The sequence below is a fragment of the Manis pentadactyla genome, chromosome X, assembly GCF_030020395.1.
Source record: "Manis pentadactyla isolate mManPen7 chromosome X, mManPen7.hap1, whole genome shotgun sequence".
In the NCBI taxonomy this organism is placed as follows: domain Eukaryota; kingdom Metazoa; phylum Chordata; class Mammalia; order Pholidota; family Manidae; genus Manis; species Manis pentadactyla.
The window spans coordinates 32,097,249-32,117,235 of NC_080038.1; the positions used below are offsets into that span (position 1 = coordinate 32,097,249).

The following is a 19,987-nucleotide window of genomic DNA, read 5'->3' on the forward strand; positions in this document are numbered from 1 at the left end:
CTGGTTTCGATTCAGTAGGTCTGGGGCGAAGTCCGAGCTGCCGCGTTTTTAACATGCTACCAGGTGACCCTTACCTGCTGACTCGAGGACCATGCCTGGAGTGTACGTGGGACTCGAGGTCCTCGCCTCCACCACCAGGTGTACGTACGCCCAGCCTCAGCTGTCCGAATCGGATCCGTGTCCCGCGCATCCCTGGCGTTCCGCCGGGAGGGGAGGAGCCGGGGCGGAGCGGGAGGAGTGGCGCGGGTCCCGCGTGGTTCCTGCAGGCTACCACCTCGGCCCCTCTGGGAGGCGGCTGAGCTGCTGCGGCGCAGGAGGGGGCGGGTTCGGCGAGGGCGCGGCCTTCGGGAGCCGGCGTGCGACGCGCATCCCGGCCCTCGCCCGGGAGCCTGGTGCCCCACTTGGCAATCCGCTCCGTGCTTCTTCCTCGCGCCCGCCTCCTCTTGTCACCTCCCAGCTCCATCCCCACCGCATCCAGCGCCTTCCCAGTGCCTCCCAGAGCGAGAGGTGGTACGCGGGGCTGCAGGGCGCGCCCACAAGCGGACCCCGGCTCGGCCTCGCGGGGCTCGGGCAGCAGCATGGACACCAGGCGCTGCTTCGCCAACCGCTTCGATGACTACCAGGGCAGCCTGCTGGCAGGCCAGTGTGAGGAGGCGGTGGCGCCCTTGGTCACCACCACCATCGAGCGCATCCTCCGGGAGCTGCCCCCGCTCGGGGGCGGCGCTGAGGCCCGGGGCGCAGCGGCCGCGGCCAACAGCTGCCAGGGCGGGCTGTACGGCGGCGTGGCCGGGGTGGCCTACATGCTCTACCACGTCTCTCAGAGCCCGCTCTTTGCCGAGGCCCGGGAGCGCTACTTGCGCTCGGCCAAGCGCCTCATCGACGCGTGCGCCCGCGCCGAGGAGTGGGGCGAGCCGGACGCCGACACCCGCGCCGCCTTCCTGCTCGGGGGCGCGGGCGTGTACGCCGTGGCCACGCTCGTCTACCACGCCCTGGGCCGGTCCGACTACGTGCAGCCGCTGGGCAAGTTCCGGGCTCTGTGCGCCGTCTGCGCGCCGCTCTCCTTCCTGGAGTGCGGCTCCGACGAGCTGTTCGTGGGCCGCGCCGGCTACCTGTGCGCCGCGCTCGTGCTCAAGCAGAAACTCGCTCAGGAGGTAAGAAGCAGCCCCGGCCGCTGGTGGGGCGCTCGCGCCTGCCCGGCGCTGCCCCGCTGCCCTGCTCCGGGCTCCGGGCGCAGCGCCCCTGCCCGTTCTCCACCTCTCGTTGTGACTCTTTGTTTGCGGCTGTCGTTCCTTCAGGCCCTTGAGGTTTATCTTATGCTTTTGTCCGTCCTTCCCGCTCTTGCTCTTCAGTCTCTCTTTTGTTGGGGTTCCGCGTCTTTGCGCTTTGTTTGTGTTTGAGGCTGAACGTGGCATCTCCCCAGATGCTTCTTTGCCTGTTAGCTTTCCGGAGGCCCTTCCCAAGTGACATTAGAAAAACAAAACCATCCTCGAAAATGAAAGGGATTTCCTTTCCTTTGACCCTCCTGTCCAAAGCTGAAGCACCCTCGATATTAGAGTCCTAGAGAAGTAATGCAAGGGTTCAGGACTGATTATGTTGTCTCCGTCAGTTATGTGGGGGAAAGTTGCTTCAGCCACCCGGGGTCTGTAACCCAGAATAACCCCAGCTGTAGGTCTGATGTGCTGACGGGGTTGCTTACTATTCAGTTCATCTCATGGCTCTTAAAAATGCGGATCTGGTAAGGGTGTCCTGTTTTCCTTACATAAATATAGACAAAATTGTCCTCGGTTGTAAATGCGTAGTTTTAAAATGCGTAGTTAGAATTGTCAAGGTGACAGCCTACTTGACAGAACAGGTTTTCTTAATGAATAGCTTTCCAGTGGCTCCTTGAAGTGCATTGGATTTCATAGCTATGTATAGGTTTTTTTCTGGGTTCACTTTTAACAGGGTGCCCGGACATTAGAAGACAATGTGCCAGTTCCTGCGGAGCGGGAAAACAAATCCTGCAAAGGCTCATAGTAACTAGACCTGAAGGATAAGCACTTTCATTCATAACCCACGGGAACCAAATATTGTTCTAGGGAGGAAGTGACACATTTAACTGGCTTTATCTGGGTGAGAGAGGCGGTTGAAAAAAAATGAAAGGTACATAGTGCTTTAAAACTGTAATTAACAGATAACCTCTGCAGAGGCAGACATGATTTTTTTTTTTTGATTTGTGGGTGAGGTTGATTCATGTGAGAAAAAACATACTAGAGACTGTGCAGTGTGCCACCAGGACAGCAAAGGTCTGTGTAACAAAGTTGTCTAGAAATAGTTCACTCTTCCTCTGAGTCATGGTTAACCTACTAGCCAATTTCCCAAGGGCCCTTCCAGTTGTAGGAAACCTTTTATAGGGCCCCAGGGCTATTTACATATCATTTGCATTATATTTGCCTCTTCTCCTCAGACCTTGCAGTCTGGCAGTAGGCAATTTTCAATTTTTTTTCCCCTAGTCGTTTTCCTTAAACTCGCTTCTTTCCCTTTGCATGCCTTGGGGCCTTTTCTCCAGAATGGAGTGGCAAACACTGGGAGACCTATCAGGTCACACAGGTGGAAACAGACCAGAAGCACTCCTTGCCCTAAATTGGTGGCTTAGGGCCAGGCTGCAACACTGATCCACTAACACTTGAAGACCTCTGTTCTGCCCTCCTGCCAAACCAGATCGTCTTTTTACACTAATCAAGTTGAGGTGCTTTGGCCCTTGCTTCCAGGAGACAGAACAAGCTCTGAAAGTAAAAATACAAAACAAAAAACACTCTGAATCTGAGCAAACAGCCAATGTCAGTGCCAACCTCAGCTGCAGCAATCCTGGATGTTCAGGCTTGAAACTTGCAGGTCAGGGGCTAAGCACGCCAGGCGGGAAGCCATTTGAGAGGAAAACACAAGTCTTAAGTGCTGTCTCCACCCCTGTGTCCTAGCCAGCATATAGCTTCGCCCTCAGTAGATGATCCATAAACCCTGATTAAATTGAATTGTGAACTTCTGTCTTCTCCCTATAAATAATCTGACATTACATCCTAGGTTTCTTTCCCTCCAGTGTCATTTATATTCACTTTCTTCTGGCAGTTCCCTCAGTTATCACCCTAGCCCAGATCCTCCCCACAGTGCTTGGCAGATCTTTGGCACCTAATAAATAGTTGAATGAATGAATCACCATTTCCTGGGATTAGTGTAAATATACTCTGAGCTGGAATCTGTCAAGCCATTCCATGTACCTCTGAGAAACTAGTCTTTTTAAAAACACTTTTCATTATGTCATTTCCTCTGCTCTGCATCCTGCAATGGCTCCCTCTTACCTTTTCTCCAGGGGCTTCTCAGCTCACTTGCAGTTAGAACTAAGACACTTAATGGCCGACAAGGCTGCACATGACCTGGCCCGTTGCATGTCTCCCCCACTTCTTGCTCATTCTGCTTCAACCACCCCGGGCCTCTTGCTGTTTGAGGCATTTACTGTTTCAGGATGTTTGTCCCCACTGTTCCCTCTGCTTGGAATACTCTTCCCCTAGCTATGTTTATAGTTTGCTCCCTGCCCTTGTGCAGGCCATTACCTCCTCTGTGAGTCCTGGCCACCCTACTTAAAGCTGCAACGCTGTCCCCTGACTTACGTCCCTTTCTTGCTTCATCTGGCTTTGATGTTCATGTCGTCTCCAATTAGAATGTAACTCCATAAGAGAAGAGGGTTTTTGTTTCATTGCTGTCTTCCTAGCATTAAGACAGTGCCTGATACATGTTTAGGTGCTCAGCTTTCCTCTTTGTGGTGTTGCTGCAACTATCATCTACTCTATGACTTGCTTCATCTCTTAGTTTTAACAGTGACCCACTTAACCACTATTTTCCTTTATGGTGGTGCTTTTGGTGTCACATTTTTAGAAAATCCTTTCCTACCACCACGGTTGAATATTTGTTTAATGAATGAATATTTGAATATTTGTTGAATAATGAATACTAATTTCTCAAAAACATTGCCTCAGATCAAGCTTAACAGTTAGAGCAGTGCTTGTTAAACTTCAGTGTTCATAGGGATTACCTGCAGATCTTGTCAATAACATGCAGATTCTGATTCAGCGGGCCTGAGATGGGGCCGGGATTCTGCGTTTCTAACGAGTTCCCAGGTGTGTAGGCTTTTGCATTATACTGGCCTTGTCTATTGAGGTATGCTCTAAGACACCATTCTGCGCCGCTTGATGTATTTATTTTTGTGAGGTTGTAGTTCAGAATACTGATTACTATGCCCTGCCATGCTTTCATTATAAGGACCCACAAGACACAATGCTCTTAGCACATAGAGACAGGAATAGTTGTGCTCCTCCTGGAAGTTGAATTTTTTTTCAATCTTCAGGATATGTCGTGTAATTGACTGTTTCTCACTTTATGTTGGCTACTAGGAAGCAAGCGTGTGGTCAGAATTGTGCTCCACCTAAGCTTGCATACAGTCCCTTATCACATGTACTTTTATATGCTAGCACTGACCCTGGGTTTATCTAGCATTTTTCTTCCTTAGTTTACCCTTTTCTGAATTTTATTCTATTTGATTTGATTGTTTGCATTTATGTTTATGAGATTCAGAGATGGAAAAAAAGTGTGTATATGGAGAGAGACAGACATAGAGGAAGAGCTGTTGAATTTGGCCCTTCTGGGAATACTCAAGGGAAGTAACTTTGAGGTTTGTTAGGCAGATATCTTGGGGAAAATGGAGCACTGAGGTCCCAAGAAATCATAAAAACTTGCACTAGGTCTCTTCTGCTTTCCAGATTGGTGGAAATGTAGCAGGGAAAAGGAAGTTAGAAAACAATGGTGGCAGGATGAAGAGGAGGCCCAGGGACCACAGCTTAAATAATAACTTTACCACTGGGTGACCTTGGATGAGTAATTTAACATCTGTGAGCCTCAGTTTCCTCACTTGTAAAATGGATTGATAATAGCTTCTGCATTCACTTACTCTGTCACCTATTCCTTCATTTAATGACTGTCAGGTTTCTCTGTGTGCCTGGCACCTTGCTGGACGCCAGGAGTTAGTAGGGAACAAAAATCAATGTAATTACATTGTTATAAGTGCTCTGAAGGGAGTAAACAGGAAATAATCGGGGGTGAGGCCAGAGAGAGGAGGGCTGCTACTTGGCATACATTAGCCAGGAAAGCTGCTCTGTGCAGGTAATATCCTAGCTCATCGCTGGAGCAGGGGGAATGAAGTGCCTGTTTTAAGAGCAGGTATTCCAGGCAGAGGGGACAGCAAGGACAAAGTGCCTGAGGTGGGAAACTGCTTGGAGATTTCAAAGGAAAGGAAGGCCACCAGCGTGGCTAGAGCAAAGTGCGCAAGGGCTAGAGGAGTTTGAGACCAGGTAGGAGCTGTGAGCAGGGTAAAATCAGATCTTGCAGGACCAAGTCAGTCAAAGCTGGGAGTCTGCATTTGTTTCAGATTTAAACAGGAAAATGTCTTCATCTTATTTACCTTTTAAAAAGATCACCCTGGTTTTCTGTGTGGACAGTGGATGGAACAGGATTAAGAATGGTCACAAGGGGCAGTGACTGTAATGGGGTATGTGGTGGGGACTTGATAATGGGGGGAATCTAGTAACCACAGTGTTGCCTGTGTGATTTTATATTAATGATACCAAAAAAAAGAATGGTCTCAAGGGGGACGGGGGACTGGTTACTGGGGGTCTAAACCCCTGTTGTGCCAAGGACTCCTTTGTAAATCTGGTGAAGCCTATGGTACCTCTTAGAATAACATTTTTAGAATGCATAAAACAGAAGATTACAAAGGAAGCCAATTATGTTGAAATTCGGTTACCAAAACATTTAAAAATGTGATGTAGTAGCATATGTGTTTCTTTATTATGAACCCATTAAATAACAAGATTTTGCAGCAGGCCAAGGGTTACGGTGCTTTTGAAACAGTTATGAGGGTCAGTGATATTTCGAGATACCTGTGACAACTGCAGTGTGATATGAATATATCTGTGACTTCTATAGGTGGTAAAGTCACAAGTACTGCTGCTGGTTTGTGGTCTGCGTTTATAATGAAAGGAAATTCTAAGTTGTTTAAATAAGATTTGAGAAAATGTAGATGTGATTTTATTTTCCCAGCCAAAGGGGACTGGACTGGAAGTTGCTGTGATGACTCACCCTAGATAAAACGATTAGTATAGTGCTTGGCAAATAGTAGCTGCTTAATGAAATCAATGCTACTCCCTTTTGCATCTACTAACAGAAAATCCAAAGCAATTCTGAACATCACATAGAAAATTATACCTGGTATAAGGAATCCATCTTCCTGCTATGGTTTTAAAACACTTGATTGTTAGATTAGTTGGGTCTTCAGCTCATTACCTAAGGCAGGTGGCTGGCAGCTGCTTAAGTGGGGATGCTTTAGCTGCAAGTAACAGAATATCCAATAAAAAGTGAGATTTAAATAAAGGGACATTTATTTGCTCACTTTACAAGGTGTGTAGAGCTAGGCCATTCTACTGGTTCAGCAAGTAAGGAAAGTCATCAGAACCCAAGCGCTTTCTGACCTATTTCTCTGCTATTTTCAGTGTGTGAGCTGCATCCCTCTTCCAGGTTGCAAGATGGCTGTTACCATTCCAAACATCATGTTTCCACACAACTGAAGTAGAAAGGGAGGGTCTGGGACTATTTTCTTGTATCTCCTTTTAAAACTCATACAGAATGTTCTATCCTTGAAGCATTTACCTTCTGTCTCATTACCCAGCAAGGGTCACTGGCCGCTTCTGGTTTCAGGGGCCGCTGGGAAGACTAGTGTCCTGCATTTCTAACCTCTGTCACTGGATGCAGGTTCTGACCAGAAGGAAAGGGGAATATCTGTTGTGTGGTCTAACCTCTGGCATCCCTTGGCAAGGTTTGTCACATGACTTCCACTTCCTTGGCTATTGTGAATAGTGCTGCAATGAACGTGGGGATGCAGATATCTCTTCAAGATCCTGTTTTCATTTCCTTCAGATAAATACCCAAGTGTGGCATTGCTGGATCATGATAGCTCCATTTTTAACTTTTTGAGGAAACTCCATCTTGATTTCCACAGTAGTTGTACCAACTTACATTCCCACCAACATTACACAGGGTTCTTTTCTGCACATCCTCATCAACACCTCTTACCTCTTGTGTTTTTGGTACTAGCCATTCTAACAGTTGGGAGGTGATATCTCATTGTGGTTTGATTTGCCGTTCCTTGATGATCAGTGACGTTGAGCACCTTTTCATGTACCTATTGGCCACATGTATGTCTTCTTGGAAACATATCTATACAATTCCTCTGAGCATTTTTTAATCAAGTCGTTTGTTTTGCTATTGAGTTATGTGAGTTCTTTATATATTTTGTATACTAACCTTTTATTTGAACTATGGCTTGCAAGTATTTTCTCCTGTTCCATAGGTTGTCTTTTCATTTTGTGATGGTTTCCTTTGGTGTGCAGAAGTTTTTGGTTTGGCATAGTCCCACTTACTGATTTTTACTTTTGTTGCTAGTGGTTTTGGTATTATATCCAGAAAATCATTGCCAAGACTAGTGACAAGGAGCTTTTTCCCAATGTATTATTCATGTTTTACAGTTTCAGGTCTTATTTTTGTCTTTAGTCCAGTTTGAGTTAATTTTTCAGTGGGCTAAGATAGGGGTCTAGTTTCATTCTTCTGCATGTAGCTATCTAGGAAGAGACTGTCCTTTCCTCATCGAATATTCTCAGCTCCCCTGTCAAATATTAGTTGACCATATATGCTTAGGTTTGTTTCTGGGCTCTCAAGTCTGTTCCATTGATCTATGTGCCTATTTTTATGCCAGTAACTTGCTGTCTTGATTACTATAGCTTTGTAATACAGTTGGAAATCAAGAAGTGTCTGCCTCTGGCTTTGTTCTTCTTCCTCAGGATTGCTTTGGCTATTCAGGGTCTTTTGTGGTTCCATGATGATTTTAGTATTACTTTTTCTACTGGTATGTTGAGTAGGAGTTGTGAGTGTGGGCTCCCTTGTCTTATTCCTGATCTTAGAGAAAAAGGATTCAGCCTTTCATCATCAAGTATGATGTTAGCTGTGGATGCCTTAAATGGCCTTTATTATATTGAGGTATGTTTCTTCTGTACCCAGTTTGTTAAGATTTTATCACGAATGAAAGTTGAACTTTTTCTGCATCTATTGAGATGATCATATGATTTTTATCTCATTTTATTAATGTGCTGTATCGCATTTATTGATTTGCATATGTTCAACCATTCTTGCCTCCCAGGGATGGATCCCACTTGGTCATGGTGTATATGATCCTTTTAATGTGTTGATGGATTTGAGGAGCTAGTATTTTGTTGCAAATTCATGTATCTCTATTCAGGGATACTGGGCTATAGTTTTCTTGCAGTATCTTTATCTGACTTTGGTATCAGAGTAATGCTGGCCTCATAAAATGAGTTTGGCAATATTTTCCCTTTTCCAATTATTTAGAAGAGTTTGAGAAGGACTGGCACTAATTTTTTATTAAATGTTTGGTAGTATTCACCAGAAACCATCTGGTCCTGGCTGTTCTTTGGTGGGAGGATTTTGATTATTGATTCAATCTCCTTACTTGTTGTGGGTCTGTTCAGATTCTCTATTTCTTCATGATTCAGTCTTAGCAGGTTGTATGTTTCTATGATTTCATCCATTTCCTCCAGGTTGGTATATAATTTTGTTCACAGTAGTCTCTTATCCTTTGTATTTCTGTGGTATCAGTTGTATTGTCTCCTCTTTTGTTTCTGATTTTGAGTCTCTTTTTTTCTTATTCTAGCTAGGGTTTGTCAATTTTGTTTTTCTTTTCGAAGAACCAGTTCTTATTTTTGTTGATCTTTTCTATTCCTAGTCTCTTTCACTTATTTCTGCTCTAATGTTTATCGGTTGCTTCCTTCTGCTAACTTTCGGTCTGTTTTTTCTTCTTTTTCTGGTTCCTGGAGGTGTAATGTTAGGTTGTTTCAGGTCTTTCTTTAAAAATTATTACTGTCATCATACAAGGTAAAACCAAACAATAAGAGGGTACAGAAACATATATATAATAAAAGTCTTTGAATGTAATTGCTAGTGTCTTCTTTTTTACAAATATTCCATTATTAAAATACCCATATTTTTATCCATTTACATGAATGATCATATTATACATATATATCCTATAGCTTTTTGCTTAATGTGCCTCAGGCATCTTTGCCTATTATTACATAGAGAGATCTTATTCTTTATACTGGTTGATTTAATGGTTATACTATAATTTAACCATTATTGATCAACATTAAATTGATTCAGATTTTTTTTTTGCTATCAAAGGGAATGCTGTGAAGGATAACCACATATATGCATATGTACATATACAATGTTTGCATGTAATATGTACATACAAGCTGATGGGTAGAAAATAAGGATGGAGGTTTCTAGGGTAGAACACGAGTTCCCTTATTGTTCTATTCAACACTCACTGAACAAAATACATATGCAGGATTTCACTCAGTCTGGACTTGAGTGGTCTATGTTTGTAAGCAGTGGTCTATGTTTGTAAGCAGTGTGTTGTGTACTGCATAAGTAAACCCTGAATTTAGCTTGAAATGACAGCAGGTTGGGGAAGCTGGGTTTTTGTAGGCAGAGTGCAGTTCCTAATTGCCTAATTATAGACCCCTCAGGAAGTGGGCCACTTCTATGAGCTATAGCTTAGATGCTTTCTTATTGACCCAAAACCCTGTGATTGCTAAAAGGATGTGAGAACTAACACTGATTGGTCACTGACTGTGACATTGTTGTAAGCACTTTACATATGTCATTTAATACTACCAGCAACCTTGTGACATAGGCACCATCACTATCCTCATCTTACCCAGTGAGGAAACTGAGGCACAGAGAGGTTGTGGAACTTGTTCCAGGTTACACAGCGAGTCAGTGGCAGAGATGGGATTGTCTGTCAACAAATTTGATCCCCCTAAAAATAAACATTGTTTTAACTGTACTGAATTATTGGCTAGTAACAACCTCGTGGTGTTCTAGAAGGAGGCTGTTTTAATGGAATTTCACTATATTCATTGACCTCTGAATGTGAAATGATAGACTGCATTAATTTCTTATTAACTTAGCTAATTTCATTTTTGCTGGTTAATGAATTATGTTTGTCATGTGACTGGTTTCTACACAATATACAGTGGATTCCCTCCATGTGGCAGGGAGATCCTTTATCATCCCCATGTGATGATGGTCTCTAGGTAAACTGGCTGATGCTCCCTGATATGTAGAGAATTTAAGTGTTTCTCTTCACGATTCCCTTTCACTGATTGATCCTGACCTACATTCATTAAGTACAATGCCTTGCATGTTTGGTTTGTCTCAAAGAAAACCTTGTTCTCATGTGTTACACACACACACACACACACACACACACACACAGATATATATATATACACCACTTATCTCTTCCTAATTAATTTCTTTATGGATTTAGTTACTAGGGAAACCTACCAAGTTAGCAGACTCATTATTCTAGGGGTGCTAGACATTTGGCATACTGAATTTTCAAGAAGTCATTTGATCCATTCTTTTAGCAAGCTGAACAAAGAAGTGTTTTTGTGTAAGATCAGATTTCCTTTTCTCAATAGCTTTACCCATCCAACAAACCACATAAATGACAGGCTGAAGTGTGAGTGTTATTACCTGGCCCACAAGAAGCTGTGTCCCAGATGATAAGCAGTCTTGCAGACTTTACAGGTGAGAACACCATCAAAATGAGAGGTGGCAAAACAAATACTGGTCATAGCATTATGTGCAGTTAGGTGTTACTGTGCCCATCTGCTGGCTCCATTGCTTTGTATGGAATAGATTCCCTGTGCTCAGTGTTGTGTTCAAATCTGGTGTCCATGGCAACCAGAGCATCACCAGTCACAAAGCAAGCACTGTGGGGACCAGCTGAATCTCCACTCATACGACTTTAGGACAGAGCCACATTCCTAACAGACTTTATAGCTAGCTAAGGCTAAAGAGATCCATGTTCAACCAGAGAGGAAGTATTGGCCTCATGCACTTTTCAGTAACATAATCTTGTGTTTGAAATGTTTTCTTCTTGTGAGGCAAAGAGAATTGCATGTGTCTCACGAATTGCAACTGTTGAAATAGGTTGGACTGTCAAAGAAGACATTGAAATGTGTTTAAAAACAGAGCTTTCAGAGTCAGCCTTGAGACTGAATACTGGCTCCACAACAACAGTTGGTTGACCTCAGCCAAAGTTACTTAGCATCTCTGAGGCTTAATTTCCTCATCTGCAAAATATAATACCAGCAGCTCTCACTTTGCAGGTGTGGTATGAAGAGCCGCTGAGAAAGTGTATGTAGTGAGCTTAGCAGCGTGTTTGCTAGGTACAGAGTAAAGACTCTGTATAAGTCAGCCATTATTTTATTAGTATTTTGAGAATTATCATTAATGTGGGGTGAGACGCTGTGTTGGCTAAATAATATGTTTTCTGGATGTTCAGCCAGTCTGTCTAATATTCCCTATGGTGATATTCAGAGCTGCTAGGCCCCTGATCACAACAGCAAAGCTTTGAGATCTTCACACACAGGCCATAAAGGGCTGGAGGGAAATATCCTCTGCTCTGCCATGCAGGAGATTAAGCTGAGCAGCTCAGAGAGATTATGTGGCAAAGTAAATTGAGTGGCTGGTCATCACCCCTGAAACACAAACCTATGAGAGTTACCCTCTGTACTTTGCTTCCTCCAGGAAAAAGGGTGTTCTGTTTTCTATTTGTAATTGCAGACTGCTAGCAGACATAGTCTAGGAAAGTGTCTCTGATTTATAATTCTCTGAGTAAATCAACTAATTGGCTTTAAGCAACTGTAAATCACTGTGCAAGTGATGTTGGAATATTTCTTGCTCTGTGCCCCAGAATCTGAGTGGCAGATTCAAGGAGCTCTCCCTTGCTCTTAAGTTCTCTTTTTTGCTTCTAAAGATCATTTGCTTGCATGGCACTAATTGAGAATTTCAGATGAATTTCAATAGTTGTGTCTGTGGTGAAGTGACAACTTCAAATGAGTTTTCTCCAGCAAATGTTCCAGATCATTTTTACGTTTGGTAACTTGTTTCAAAAAAGGATTAATACAATTAAAGATTCTTTCAAGTGTTTCTTCAGCTTCTGGGCCCAGAAATTATGTTTTTCTTACATTAATGCACTTTTCTAATTTGTGTTTCAAGACTGTGTGGTATAGCCTGTCAGTTTTACAAACTTAAATATACATTTTACCCTTTAGCTTTCTGGAACACTATAGAGAGGTTCAGAATTAGAGGTTCTTGAAACCTCTGGTGGTACTGGGGATTTGGGGCAGGTATGAAAACAGAACTAGTTGCAAGTTTGATAGAGTGGGTCCTTTCCCAAACCTAAGCAACTAGATGGTGGTCTTAGGCCAGATTCTCCAAAAGCTGACTCAACATGTAGATTCTATGCAAGTGCTTCATTAAGGAAGTGCCCCCAGGAGGAACCAGTGTCCGCATGGTGGAAACAGTAAACAGCAGGAAGCCAAAGGTACAATTGTAGGCTAAGTCCCAGCTTCTGTTTCATCCTGTAGGGGAGCTCAGGAGTATAAATTACACTGTAGAGTTTGACCTGACTAGAGGCACAGTCTTGCCCCAGTCATTCACTGTACCTAGACTGTGGGGGTGTAATCTTCCAGGTATGTCCAGCTCTGTTGGCGTGCTGCCAAAGTGCCTCGTGTAGCCTGAAAGTAGGCCTCTGAGGAAGGCTGCAGGTAAGAGTTGTTAGAAGCAAAGCACATGGACACTGGGGCATGGATTCAGAGATTCAATAGGAAGAATCTGAGGGGTTCTGGTAGGAACAGCCACAGTTCCCAGATGTGGGCCCTGCAGTCTTTAGTGGAAGCCTTGAAGTTCAATTTCATGACAGACTGAATTAGAGAAGCTCTGGGCTATGAGGCCCAAGGCACCATCAAGGGCAGAGATGAGGTGTTTCACTGAAAACAGTAGCATTACATACTGAATGGTAAGACATTCCTCCAACCCCACCCCATGCACACACCCAGCCTCTTCCTCAACTCCCAGAACACTTGGGAGACACACTAGTCCACCAAGTGGTCGATTGAAAGAGGGTCTGTGGTGGTCAGATTCAACAAATACTCACATTTGTAGGTGTATCTGCTCCCAGTAAAAAAGCAGTTACACTGCCTTGTCACTCTACAGTAAAGCCCACCCCCTCTTCTACACCCAGAGCTCCAAGCGATCTTTTTAGGTTGAAACTCTTTTTTTTTTTTTTTTAAATAATTATTTTTTATTGAAGGGTAGTTGACGCACAGTATTACATTACATTAGTTTCAAGTGTACAACACAGTGGTAGAACATTTATATACATAATTCTAGGTTCCAGCTATCACCCTACCAAGCTGTTACAATATCTTGACTTTATTCCTTATGCTATACATTACATCCCGGTTACTTATTTATTTTACCATTGGAAGTCTGTCCTTTTTTTTTTTTTTTTTTTTTTTTTTTGTGAGGGCATCTCTCATATTTATTGATCAAATGGTTGTTAACGACAATAAAATTCTGTATAGGGCAGTCAATGCTCAATGCACAATCATTAATCCACCCCAAGCCTAATTTTCGTCAGTCTCCAATCTTCTGAGGCATAACAAACAAGTTCTTACATGGAGAACAAATTCTTACATAGTGAATAAGTTACATGGTGAACAGTACAAGGGCAGTCATCACAGAAACTTTCGGTTTTGCTCATGCATTATGAACTCTAAACAGTCAGTTCAAATATGAATACTCATTTGGTTTTTATACTTGATTTATATGTGGATATCACATTTCTCTCTTTATTATTATTATTTTTAATAAAATGCTGAAGTGGTAGGTAGATACAAGATAAAGGTAGAAAACATAGTTTAGAGTTGTAAGAGAGCAAATGTAGATGATCAGGTGTGTGCCTGTAGACTATGTGTTAATCCAAGCTAGACCAGGGCAATAAAACATCCACGTATGCAGAAGACTTCTCTCAGAACAGGGGGGGTGAGGTTCTAAGCCTCACCTCTGTTGATCCCCAATTTCTCACCTGATGGCCCCCCTGCGACTGTGCCTGTCTTAGGTTGTTCCTCCCTTGAGGAATCTTACCCGTCTCTGGCTAACCAGTCATCTTCCGGGGCCATACAGGGAAATGTGAAGTTGGTAAGTGAGAGAGAAGCCTTATTGTTTGAAAAGGTTAGCTTTTTACTTCTTTGCATATTTATGCCCTGTGGCTTCTATGCCCAGCATTTGTCTTGAGGTATCTTTACCACTTGGAAGAATTATGATACTCGGTAAATTTGATATGAGGCACGAATTCTATTTAAGGGTTGTAATTAGGAAGGAAGAAGAAAAGCTATAGAAGTAGCAGGCGGAAGAAAACATGGGAAGATTGATTATTTCTTTGACATATCTTCTTGTAGAGTAACTTCAGCATGAATAGGTTTTAAGCTACTACTTAAATTGCGCACACACATTAACATAATAGGAGTATAGTTACATAACCAAAGCATATCTGTAATTACCAGCCATCTCCAGTGAAACCAAGAAAACCAGTTAGGCACCTTAGGCATTTGTGAAAACTTATCTATGATATGGTGGATATTGTCCAACTGAACTTGAACAGTCTGAGAGAAATCAGACAAATTAAAACAACCCATTCCTGGGGACTGTTCACATGCCATATGTTCTTTTAACAGTAAATAGTCTGTAGTTGTAAGATTTTGGAGCGCTACAATTTGTACTTCTCCAAATTCTTGGTTGAGTTCCAACAGTATAGATCCAGTCCAATTTGTTGTTTTACTGTATGCACAGGCCAGCTTAGATATCTCCTTCCTCATTCCCATGGCAAGTCCAGGAACTGGTGGGATGAGTGCATCTACAGCTGTAGCAGTGCGTGGATCTTTGTTGGGGTTTTTTGATGATCATCTTCTGGCATGAGTCTTCCAGAGAGTGCAGATGTTGGAAGTTCTTTTTCATATCGTATCTTAGTTCATTTTCGGGGTAGCCCAATTAGGCTTTGATCCTCTGTATAAACACAAACAGACCCTTTGCCTACACTTTTATATGCCCTTTATACCCTTGTGTAGAACTCGTTGGAGGTTACCACACAGGAACTGCCCTTTTTTTTTTTTTTTGCTTTGTTTTTGGTATCACTAATCTACACTTACATGACGAATATTATGTTTACTAGGCTCTCCCCTATACCAGGTCTCCCCTATAAACCCCTTTACAGTCACTGTCCATCAGCATAGCAAAATATTGTAGAATCACTACTTCCTTCTCTGTGTTGTACAGCCCTCCCTTTTCTCCTACCCCCCCATGCATGTTAATCTTAATACCCCCCTACTTCTCCCCCCCTTATCCCTCCCTACCCACCCATCCTCCCCAGTCCCTTTCCCTTTGGTACCTGTTAGTCCATTCTTGAGTTCTGTGATTCTGCTGCTGTTTTGTTCCTTCAATTTTTCCTTTGTTCTTATATTCCACAGATGAGTGAAATCATTTGGTATTTCTCTTTCTCCGCTTGGCTTGTTTCACTGAGCATAATACCCTCCAGCTCCATCCATGTTGCTGCAAATGATTGGATTTGCCCTTTTCTTATGGCTGAGTAGTATTCCATTGTGTATATGTACCACATCTTCTTTATCCATTCATCTATTGATGGACATTTAGGTTGCTTCCAATTCTTGGCTATTGTAAATAGTGCTGCAGTAAACATAGGGGTGCATCTGTCTTTCTCAAACTTGATTGCTGCGTTCTTAGGGTAAATTCCTAGGAGTGGAATTCCTGGGTCAAATGGTAAGTCTGTTTTGAGCATTTTGATGTACCTTCATACTGCTTTCCACAATGGTTGAACTAACTTACATTCCCACCAGCAGTGTAGGAGGGTTCCCCTTTCTCCACAGCCTCGCCAACATTTGTTGTTGTTTGTCTTTTGGATGGCAGCCATCCTTACTGGTGTGAGGTGATACCTCATTGTAGTTTTAATTTGCATTTCTCTGATAATTAGCGATGTGGAGCATCTTTTCATGTGTCTGTTGGCCATCTGTATTTCTTTTTTGGAGAACTGTCTGTTCAGTTCCTCTGCCCATTTTTTAATTGGGTCATTTGTTTTTTGTTTGTTGAGGCGTGTGAGCTCCTTATATATTCTGGACATCAAGCCTTTATCAGATGTGTCATTTTCAAATATATTCTCCCATACTATAGGGATCCTTCTTGTTCTATTGATGGTGTCTTTTGCTGTACAGAAGCTTTTCAGCTTAATATAGTCCCACTTACTCATTTTTGCTGTTGTTTTCCTTGCCTGGGGAGATATGTTCAAGAAGAGGTCACTCATGTTTATGTCTAAGAGGTTTGTGCCTATGTTTTCTTCCAAGAGTTTAATGGTTTCGTGACTTACATTCAGGTCTTTGATCCATTTTGAGTTTACTTTTGTATATGGGGTTAGACAATGGTCCAGTTTCATTCTCCTACATGTAGCTGTCCAGTTTTGCCAGCACCACCTGTTGAAGAGACTGTCATTTCGCCATTGTATGTCCATGGCTCCTTTATCAAATATTAATTGACCATATATGTCTGGGTTAATGTCTGGATTCTCTAGTCTGTTCCATTGGTCTGTGGCTCTGCTCTTGTGCCAGTACCAAATTGTCTTGATTACTATGGCTTTATAGTAGAGCTTGAAGTTGGGGAGTGAGATCCCCCCTACTTTATTCTTCTTTCTCAGGATTGCTTTGGCTATTCGGGGTCTTTGGTGTTTCCATATGAATTTTTGAATTATTTGTTCCAGTTCATTGAAGAATGTTGCTGGTAGTTTCATAGGGATTGCATCAAATCTGTATATTGCTTTGGGCAGGATGGCCATTTTGACGATATTAATTCTTCCTAGCCACGAGCATGGGATGAGTTTCCATCTGTTAGTGTCCCCTTTAATTTCTCTTAAGAGTGACTTGTAGTTTTCAGAGTATAAGTCTTTCACGTCTTTGGTTAGGTATATTCCTAGGTATTTTATTTTTTTGGATGCAATTGTGAATGGAGTTGTTTTCCTGATTTCTCTTTCTGTTGGTTCATTGTTAGTATATAGGAAAGCCACAGATTTCTGTGTGTTGATTTTGTATCCTGCAACTTTGCTGTATTCCGATATCAGTTCTAGTAGTTTTGGGGTGGAGTCTTTAGGGTTTTTTATGTACAGTATCATGTCATCTGCAAATAGTGACAGTTCAACTTCTTCTTTACCAATCTGGATTCCTTGTATTTCTTTATTTTGTCTGATTGCCGTGGCTAGGACCTCCAGTACTATGTTAAATAACAGTGGAGAGAGTGGGCATCCCTGTCTAGTTCCCGATCTCAGAGGAAATGCTTTCAGCTTCTCGCTGTTCAATATAATGTTGGCTGTGGGTTTATCATAGATAGCCTTTATTATGTTGAGGTACTTGCCCTCTATTCCCATTTTGCTGAGAGTTTTTAACATGAATGGATGTTGAACTTTGTCAAATGCTTTTTCAGCATCTATGGAGATGATCATGTGGTTTTTGTCTTTCTTTTTGTTGATGTGGTGGATGATGTTGATGGACGTTCGAATGTTGTACCATCCTTGCATCCCTGGGATGAATCCCACTTGGTCATGGTGTATGATCCTTTTGATGTATTTTTGAATTCGGTTTGCTAATATTTTGTTGAGTATTTTTGCATCTACGTTCATCAGGGATATTGGTCTGTAGTTTTCTTTTTTGGTGGGGTCTTTGCCTGGTTTTGGTATTAGGGTGATGTTAGCTTCATAGAATGAGTTTGGGAGTATCCCCTCCTCCTCTATTTTTTGGAAAACTTTAAGGAGAATGGGTATTATGTCTTCCCTGTATGTCTGATAAAATTCCGAGGTAAATCCATCTGGCCCGGGGGTTTTGTTCTTTGGTAGTTTTTTGATTACCGCTTCAATTTCGTTGCTGGTAATTGGTCTGTTTAGATTTTCTGTTTCTTCCTGGGTCAATCTTGGAAGGTTATATTTTTCTAGGAAGTTGTCCATTTCTCCTAGGTTTCCCAGCTTGTTAGCATATAGGTTTTCATAGTATTCTCCAATAATTCTTTGCATTTCCGTGGGGTCCGTCGTGATTTTTCCTTTCTCGTTTCTGATACTGTTGATTTGTGTTGACTCTCTTTTCTTCTTAATAAGTCTGGCTAGAGGCTTATCTATTTTGTTTATTTTCTCGAAGAACCAGCTCTTGGTTTCATTGATTTTTGCTATTGTTTTATTCTTCTCAATTTTATTTATTTCTTCTCTGATCTTTATTATGTCCCTCCTTCTGCTGACCTTAGGCCTCATCTCTTCTTCTTTTTCCAATTTCGATAATTGTGACATTAGACCATTCATTTGGGATTGCTCTTCCTTTTTTAAATATGCTTGGATTGCTATATACTTTCCTCTTAAGACTGCTTTTGCTGTGTCCCACAGAAGTTGGGGCTTAGTGTTGTTGTCATTTGTTTCCATATATTGCTGGATCTCCATTTTGATTTGGTCATTGATCCATTGATTATTTAGGAGCGTGTTGTTAAGCCTCCATGTGTTTGTGAGCCTCTTTGCTTTCTTTGTACAGTTTATTTCTAGTTTTATGCCTTTGTGGTCTGAAAAGTTGGTTGGTAGGATTTCAATCTTTTGGAATTTACTGAGGCTCTTTTTGTGGCCTAGTATGTGGTCTATTCTGGAGAATGTTCCATGTGCACTTGAGAAGAATGTATATCCCGCTGCTTTTGGATGTAGAGTTCTATAGATGTCTATTAGGTCCATCTGCTCTACTGTGTTGTTCAGTGCTTCCGTGTCCTTACTTTTTTTCTGCCCAGTGGATCTATCCTTTGGGGTGAGAGGTGTGTTGAAGTCTCCTAGAATGAATGCATTGCAATCTATATCCCCCTTTAGTTCTGTTAGTATTTGTTTCACATATGCTGGTGCTCCTGTGTTGGGTGCATATATATTTAGAATAGTTATATCCTCTTGTTTGACTGAGCCCTTTATCATTATGTAGTGTCCTTCTTTATCTCTTGTTACTTTCTTTGTTTTGAAGTCTATTTTGTCTGATATTAGTACTGCAACCCCTGCTTTCTTCTCACTGTTGTTTGCTTGAAATATGTTTTTCCATCCCTTGACTTTTAGTCTGTACATGTCTTTGGGTTTGAGGTGAGTTTCTTGTAAGCAGCATATAGATGGGTCTTGCTTTTTTATCCATTCTGTTACTCTGTGTCTTTTGATTGGTGCATTCAACCCATTAACATTTAGGGTGACTATTGAAAGATATGTACTTATTGCCATTGCAGGCCTTAAATTCGTGGTTACCAAAGGTTCAAGGTTAGCCTCTTTAGTATCTTACTGCCTAACTTAGCTCGCTTATTGAGCTGTTATATACACTGTCTGGAGATTCTTTTCTTCTCTCCCTTCTTGTTCCTCCTCCTCGATTCTTCATATGTTGGGTGTTTTGTGCTGTGCTCTTTCTAGGAGTGCTCCCATCTAGAGCAGTCCCTGTAAGATGTTCTGTAGAGGTGGTTTGTGGAAAGCAAATTCCCTCAGCTTTTGTTTGTCTGGGAATTGTTTAATCCCACCGTCATATTTGAATGATAGTCGTGCTGGATACAGTATCCTTGGTTCAAGGCCCTTCTGTTTCATTGTATTAAATATATCATGCCATTCTCTTCTGGCCTGTAGGGTTTCTGTTGAGAAATCTGACGTTAGCCTGATGGGTTTCCCTTTATAGGTGACCTTTTTCTCTCTAGCTGCCTTTAACACTCTTTCCTTGTCCTTGATCTTTGCCATTTTAATTATTATGTGTCTTGGTGTTGCCCTTCTTGGATCCTTTCTGTTGGGGGTTTTGTGTATTTCCGTGGTCTGTTCGATTACTTCCTCCCCCAGTGTGGGGAAGTTTTCAGCAATTATTTCTTCTAAGATACTTTCCAT

The 19,987-nt window shown here is 42.2% G+C and overlaps 1 protein-coding gene across 1 annotated transcript in view; it reads left to right on the plus strand.

Moving 5' to 3' along the window:
- Window positions 1-327: 327 nt before the first annotated feature.
- LANCL3 (LanC like family member 3) overlaps window positions 328-19,987 on the plus strand; it is a 107,182-nt gene continuing 87,522 nt past the window's right edge. The window contains exon 1 of the mRNA XM_036908995.2: window positions 328-1,151. Within this exon, the coding sequence (XP_036764890.2) occupies window positions 579-1,151 (573 nt within the window). The 5' untranslated portion in view covers window positions 328-578. The remainder of the gene's footprint in view (window positions 1,152-19,987) is intronic.